Source organism: Quercus suber, unplaced genomic scaffold (assembly GCF_002906115.3).
Source record: "Quercus suber isolate HL8 unplaced genomic scaffold, Cork oak 2.0 scaffold_154, whole genome shotgun sequence".
NCBI classification, from domain to species: domain Eukaryota; kingdom Viridiplantae; phylum Streptophyta; class Magnoliopsida; order Fagales; family Fagaceae; genus Quercus; species Quercus suber.
Window position 1 is genome coordinate 490,211 of NW_027069615.1, and position 7,927 is coordinate 498,137.

General features: G+C 37.9%; 1 protein-coding gene across 1 annotated transcript; it reads right to left on the reverse strand.

The window, feature by feature from the left end:
* Positions 1-3,710: 3,710 nt before the first annotated feature.
* LOC111993017 (trimethyltridecatetraene synthase) lies at positions 3,711-6,460 on the reverse strand. The gene is made up of 2 exons (XM_024024864.2): positions 5,508-6,460; positions 3,711-4,482 (listed from the first exon to the last, which is right to left on the reverse strand). Exons 1-2 carry the CDS (start codon positions 6,414-6,416, stop codon positions 3,859-3,861), a joined length of 1,533 nt encoding a protein of 510 aa, XP_023880632.2. The 5' UTR covers positions 6,417-6,460; the 3' UTR covers positions 3,711-3,858.
* Between the last annotated feature and the right edge of the window lie 1,467 nt (positions 6,461-7,927).

Here is a 7,927-nt window from a genome sequence, read left to right on the forward strand (position 1 = left end):
CAGGGACATGAAAAGTTCATACTGGCTGAAATGCCTGTATGACTCCATATCTCGGGGGAGGAGCAGTGGTTGCTCTAAGGGTTCAGCTATTAGCTCCGCTCTTCCCCCATTATAGTTTCTAACGGGGGTCTCCCAAGAAAAAGGAACGCTATCTAGTTCCAATCTAGGAGATCATGTGCGTTGCCCTCGGCGCACGTCAGCCACAGAAGGCTCCTCCCTACTCTCCATGGATGAGGCCCTCTTGCTCCGGTGGTCCTTCACCACCTTTTGTTGCTTTGTGGTCTTTGGTGGTACCACCACCTCCCTCTCCTCAGGTTCGAGAGGTCTCTTTTTCTTTAAGTCCGGTATTGGTTTTAAACCCGGATCAGGAATCTGAGGTGGTGGTAGAGGTAAATTCACCACTGGTCGGGAGGTCCCGGTCCCTTTGGGCTCAGCCTTCTTGCCCCTATTCTTCATCAGGAGCTTTAAGTTGAACATTTCTTCTTCTTCTGAAGAGTCCTCTGGGATAGTGGTTATCAGAATTGGAGGTTAAACGCTGGACTGCCTGTCGGTCTCCTCCTCGGAATCTGAGGAAGGTATTACCTGCACTTCCCCTAAAGCTTCTCCTTCAAATTTGAACTTGTCTATCTGTTCCTCTAGTGAAGAGGATGAAGAACCGACCCTCTCGCCTACGACCACCTGTCCAGTGGGGACTTGTTGAACTGGTTGGATTAATAATGGAACACCCTATGGATTTGGGTATGGAACGGGCTCAAGATCGTACGACACTAGAAAGTGAGGCCGAGCGACGTCGATTCGCCAAAGCCGATAATCACCTTGTGTAATGGCGTTATCGACCGGCTGAAGATCTGTTTTCTTTGGTGTGTAGCCAAGTATGAGGGGGACGGACCGGAGCTGTCCGTCTTCGCTCACAAATATCTCCGAGCGTAATAGATAATTAAGGGCAACAGCGTTGATAAGGCTAAGCCGAGGAGTAGTATGTACTTTATCTGTAAGTAAAAATAAAAATAAAAACAAAACAAACAAACCTGGTCAGAAAATCAAAATATAACGGCGTAATAAAAAAAAAAAAACATAGGTTATGAAGAGTGAAAATCCTAAACCTATTGTTAGAAATCCTAAGTCTAGGAAGTCACAACTGGCTCTCCTGGCTCAGTCGAACAGTGTATACCGTCATGCCATGCGCCCGAGACGATTAGATAGTCATCTTTCATCCCTTTATTTGATTTGGGAAGGCAAGAGAACAGTCTAACGATGTTGGAGCGGGATTTAAGGTAATATCCCACCCCTTTTTGGCTATAACACTCATACATATGTACCAAGTCATGCCAGGTCAACCCTAATCCTAATTGTAGGTTCAAGGCATCAATAGCTCCTAGGATCCTAAGGGTATTGGGCGCGCACTGCTCAGGAGAGAGTCTATGGTTGCGAAGGTAGTTCAGGGTGATGGAACCCATTGGGAGGGTCATTCCCCCTTCGATGAAGGCTATCATTGGGATTATGACCTCCCCCTCTCTTTGGTCCATTAGTATTCGCTCCGGGGAGCAATATCTCAGATTGATCCCCCGCGGTATGCCGTAAGTCCACTTAAATTCCTCTATCAGCGCCGGACTATCGACAAGGTATTGGAATCTACCCATTGTTAAGGAACAGTGGGAGCAGTAACCAGGAAACGGGGGTTTCGAAGGTTGAGAATACGAGCCGAGAAGAAAATAAGGGGCAAAGGATGCCGAAACTTACACAAACAGGAGTGGAGAATGATCTCTGAACTTAAAGTGGACTTTTGTTAGATTCTAGGGAGGAAGAAGACGGAAAATCGAAGAAGCTCGAAGGGATTTTTGGATGAGTGAGTTTGCTAAGTATTCTGAAGATGCGTGAAGTAAAGAAAAATAACCTCCTTTGAGGGCTTATATACGGGGGCAGGTGAAAGGATGTAGTTCCTCCCGTCCAAATCCTGAAGAATGACCCTGTCCGTTGGATCAACAATTCACCGTTGGATGCCAAAGACAAAACGCCGCCTAGAGTAATTAATACAACGCTTTGGAAACACGGAACTGACAGCGGCAATAATGAAGCACTAGTATTTATGCCTACGCATGTGCAAACTTGGGTATTTATGAGCCCTTTTTCAAACTTTTTATTCTTTTTCATTGCGTGGCAGGTCAAAATTTTACTCTTTCTCCTCAGATGCGAGAGAAAAATTAAAATTTTGCTGGGCTATTGTGGGGGGAAAAAGGCTCAATCTAACATAGTGGGCCTAGAGCCCCATTTGAGGATTATTGTGCGTCTGAAGAGAAGGAGATGGAAAGGGCAAGGCCCATTTGGAAGAAGGATCCCCAGAAAGAAGGATGGTTGCCGTCCAAGGAGACCATCTTCCGTCTGAGGAGATTTTATTCCTCAGACGCGAATAGTATTGATTGAGCAAACGTGTGGAAAGTCTGAATGATTTTCCTTGTAACCCCAATGATCAAGATAAGCTCTGGGTATATCTGGAGAAGATAAGAATGAGGAAATATCCAAAAGAAAAGCTGTTACAACCGCATTCAAGGCACTGCAGCAGCTTCTCTGGCCGCATTTATGTGGAGAAGACCTCTGAACAGTGTAACCTCACCTACCGCCACTCACAGAGAGCCAGAGGAAATACTTGACATGACATATACTCAAGTAGAGTCACAAATGAGGAACAAGTGGATGATGGGGAAGGAGGTTATATAAAGGAAAGAAGCTCCTGAGAAAAGGGGGAGGAGAACGAGGGAGAAGAAAAAAAGGCTTTATTGTAACCCTAAGATCTGTATTCACCACATAATCAATAATATGCCTCTTCGGACACCAATTTTTTACGTGTAAATTCATGTTGGTTTATGCTTGAGGGTTGTGATTAATTGTTGTCGATTCCATAATCAACCTAGCTCTTTCACCCATTCTCTACAAATTCATTGTTTTGGGCTTGGGCCACAAATCCTAACCCTACATGAAGTATTTGCAATTTTTTTTTTTTTTTTGAAAGAACCAAATATAGCTAGGTTCTCCGTAATTTACCAATCTAATAAAAGTCATTTCTCTAAAAAATAAAAATCTAATGAAAATCATATATATCATCTAATTATATTTTGTATATATTTTGACCTAAAAGCTAATTAATTTTACCAAGAAAGGTTGCAAATAGAGAATAACAAAAGTCAAACAAGGTGTTGATTCCTGTCTTATCCCGTTGTTTTGTTTTTATTTTTTGCCTCAAATAAAAACCCCGCCCTTATCTATCTATCTTGCATTAGTATCTACTTATTTTGCAATTGGATGCCAAAGAAAGTGAGCACCTTTAATCTCTTCTCCCTTATCGAATGGGAGGTTTGGGGTAGATAGCTAGCAAAGCAAAGTTTGACTGCAACACTTGTTGGGGTAATTCGGTTTTAGTAATCTAGGTTTTTAATCATATAACTACTTTTTCTAAACTTTTTTCTTTTGATTCAAATCGTTGAAAAGTTTCAATGAAGTATTTTTGAACTGAAGAGTTTGTTAACTAATGTTTAACAAATGTATTTCAATAGAAATTCTTGTTTGTGAATTACTATTCTAGCTAATATGGCATTCGTTGATGATGTTGGGGTCAAATTGATATAGAATAGACCACCATGGACTTCCTAGACTATCAAGTGCGTCTGAAATCGCATAAGACAAAAAAGTATTAGTAGAAATCATTTGAACAACGAAGTTGCAATTTTATTTTCAATTAAGGCAGAGTCATGGCACATGATTATTGGTTACAACACAACCAAGTACGGCAATAAGGATACACATAATAGGAAACTGGTACTAAATATAAGAAAATACAACATACGAGATCGATTATTGTCATAACTAATAAAGATGAAGCGGGAGTCGTGGCTTCATGACTGCAACAAGTGGAAACTTTCTAGGCGTAGCCAAGCCATAAATTTCCTCCATGTTCAAATCTTCTGGCTTCATATTGTCTGGCAATTTCCACTCAAATCCATGCAACATATTAGCCAAGCTGGAGCTAATCATCTTTAGTCCAAGGCTATACCCAGGGCACATCCTCCTCCCTGAACCAAATGGCAATAGCTCAAAATTTTGTCCCTTCACATCAATAGCCTTACCCAAAAATCTCTCTGGGCGGAACTCTTCTGGTGCATCCCATATTGATGTATCCCTTCCTATACTCCAAGTGTTTATGAATATTGTTGTTCCTTTGCGAATGTCGTAACCAGCTACATTGCAGTCTTGAAGAGCCAAATGTGGTGCAAGCAATACGGCAACAGGGTGTTTTCTCATTGTTTCTTTCATAATTGCATCAATATAAGGAAGCTGTGGGATGTCTTTCTCTTCTACCCATCTGTCTCTTCCAATAATCCTATCCAGTTCTTCCGTTGCCTTTTTGATGAGATGTGGTTGTTTCATGAGTTCAGACATAGCCCATTCCACAGTAGTTGCAGAGGTATCTGTACCTCCAGCTACAAGATCCTGACATTAATGAACAAAAACAAAAATTGTCATTCACTATATATTTATCATTTAGGGGAATAAGGGCAGGCCTTCTTTTTTTTTTTTTTTTTTTTTTGGAAACCTATAACTCCAACCATTTATAATTAAGGTTGATATCTTTTAGCCTATCCTACAAATTTTAGAACATGTCTTATAAATTGATGAGTCAATTTTTAAATACAAAAAAAAAATATATATATATTATTTTGTTAATGTGGCACCAATCAAATTCATCAGTGCATCTATTTATAAGTTTTTTTTTTTTTTTTTTTTGGTCATATTCAGGTTAGGTTGATTTGCCATAAACATACCTAATATGTATGCCTGGAAAAATTAGACTCGAGCTCATTAACACACTCGATTCCGAAAGATAAAAATGGGTATAAATAATTGAACTTGTGAGAAAAAAAATTATAAAACTAAAGAAAATATAAGAAAAAGAATAGTTAACTTGAAACTGACCTACTAAAATTTACTCACACCAAAAGGCAGGGAAATGTCCCTGCTCATGTTTTGGCCCAACATGCAAAAAATGTTGAGGACTACATAGCCTGGCTGGAGGAATGTCCCAGTATGGTAGAGCACGTGTGTGCACAAGACTTCTGTGTAATGACTTAAGCTTTTTAATAAAGTATTGTCTTTCTCATAAAAAAAAAAAAAAAAAAAAAAGATGTACAGCTATAATAACAAAAAAAAACCTTAATTCGAAAATTTTTAGGCTGGCTCATATTTTGGGGGAAGCACAAATTTAAAAAAAAAAAAAATTGATTATTTTTCGTAACTACAAATGACATTTTTTAAAATTATGGGCACCCTTAAGTGTAGTTCCGCTCCTGCAAACAAATTTGATCAAGAAGGATTTTATATCTGCATGCATTCTCGGTTAGAAAAATAGAAGGCACCAAAAATACAATTATTCTCCATCTGCTAATTACAAGAAAAAAAATAGAGGTTAATTAAACAAGGAAAAAAAAATTAAAATTAGAAAGGTTAATAAGGCATACCTGAGTGAGCGCTTTAATATTGTCATAAGTGAGCTTAACATCAATATTTGGATCATCGGCGAGCTGTAATAATAAATCCACCATATCCTTTGGCACAAAATCTTTCACGCTTTCTCTCTTTGCCTTATGTTCACCAATAACGTGGTCATGGAATCGATCAAATTTTTTTGTGATAGCCTTCATTCGCTTCACGTATCCCTGCAAGTCTAAGAAATCGAGCCATGGTATCCAGTCCCCAATGTTCAAAACCCCATTTAGCAAAAACAGTTCGTCTAACATATCTTGAAATTCTTTGAGTGTCACTATTGAAGACTCATGTTCAGACTCACTGAAATACTTCTTGCCCAATACAATTCTGCTTATGACGCTTAATGTAAGGCGCGAGAGATGCTCTTTCAGCCTAATCGGCTTCCCAGACAAGGCACATAAGCGTGAGAGAAGAGCACGCCTTTCTTCGACACGAATATACTCAAAGGACTCTAGTTGTTTCGAGCTAAATAGCTCAGAGAGATATATCTTACGCCCTTGGCGCAAATATGGTCCATAAGGTGCCCATGAGATGTTGGTGTAGTTATAAGTGGTGTATTTCCCAGCAGCAGTTTGGGGTCTGCAGGCAAAGATGTGATCATGTGTTTTTAGGAATTGCTTTGCCATTTCGGCAGATGAAGCAACCACTACTGGGACAGACCCGAACTTAAGTTGCATAATTGGTCCGTATTTTTGAGACAATTTATGAAAGGATTGGTGAGGGAGAGGACCAATAGCGTTTAGATTGCCTATGATAGGCCAAGGTTTAGGTCCTGGTGGAAGTCTTAGCTTGTGGAAGCGAAGGGGGTTATTTTTGAAGAAAAAGAGCAAAGCAGCTAGCCATGCCATGGCTAAAACAGCAGCCCAAGAAGTGAGCTCCATTGCTGAGGATTTTGGTGGTTGCAGTGGTGAGAGAGTTCGGGTTGGTTTGGGGGGGTTTATATAGGTTTAAATCTAAGGGTAGTCATGAAGAGTTTCATTTTCATAGCTGTACTGTATCTTAAACATGAGTTGCAGGTGCAGTAGTGAGATAGTCAGATAGAGAATATTACGTACCAATCACATAGAATTAAAATGAACACGTTAGAAAAATGTGAAGAAGTTAAAATAATTATAAAATAAAATAAGAAAAAGCTACTGCTTAAAGTTAAAGGTTGAACTATTGTTATTTTCTTAAGATGATATTAGAATACAATATGCATGTATGGCTAATAATGATCCCTTTAGTACTTAATTAGTAGACGTAATCATATTTCCATTGAGTAGAGAGAGGAAAATAGTATTTGGTTAGGGGATGGAAAAATAAAATGATAAAAAAAATTTCATTTGATTGAGAAGAAATATAAGATAGACATTATAGTTTATATAAATTTACTATCATGTCCCTATTAAATAAAAATAAATAAATGAATAAACCGAATTATGTATGAATGGTTCTTCATTTTTTTTTTTTTTTTTTTAAGAAAGGACAAGTTCAAGACCCAAAACTTTTGTAACCAAAAAAAAAAAAAAGCCTAAATTGTTGAGAAAAGAAAGGATAAGCACAAAAGAAAAGAAAAGAAAAACCGAAGAGGGGATAAGCAGAAAAGAAAAGGTAATTAAAAAAAAAATGAAAGAAAGGATAAGCACAGGAAAAAAAAAAACAAAACAAAAATCGGTATGTTAACATAGAAAAAGACCAAAAAATAAATAAAGAAGCAAAGAAGAAAAATACAAAAATGCTTTAAAAAGTCTAAGCTTTGGGTTGGGCAATTTTGTCCAAAACACGGCCCTCATTTTCACTTGAGTTTTCTTCCCAATTTGGAAATATTGAGTTTTGGTGGGCCAAGGGATAAAACTGCCAAGCCCCACCATTTTCTTCCCTCCTTTCCACTCCTAACCAAACTCACATTTTCCCAATTTTCTCTCCTCATTTTCTGTCCCTCCAGTTTTCACTCCAACCAAACAAATCCTAAGTGTGTGTTTGAGAAATGATTATAAAATTGTCTTTTACTTAATTTATATACTTTTTGTGAGTCTCAAACTACTTTTTGTCTTAACTTTATTTCGAATACTTTAACTTTTAATTTTTTGAAAATAAGCTAAGTTTTAGCTTTTGTGTGCATTTGGAGAATGATTATAAGCTAGATTTTCGCTTATTTTATATATTATTTGCATGCCTCATACTACTTTTTATTGCAACTTTATTTCAAATAATCTAACTTTTAATTTTTTTGAAAATATGCTAACTTTTAGCCTTTTCTTTCACATTATGCAAATAAGCTATCAAAAAAAGAAATTCTCAATTGGATACCCTACCAGCCTCTTTCTTTTTCTGCCTATCCATAGCATACCCAACTCATTCAAAGCTTCTACACTATGCTTTCAACTTGTTTTCCTTAACGTGGGTCTGT

Coding starts and splice junctions, on each gene's coding strand:
- LOC111993017 (XM_024024864.2), bottom strand. CDS start 6,416: ATGGAGCTCACTTCTTGGGCTGCTGTTTTAGCCATGGCATGGCTAGCT. Junction 4,483..5,507: donor ATATTAAAGCGCTCACTCAG/GTATGCCTTATT, acceptor CATTAATGTCAG/GATCTTGTAGCTGGAGGTAC.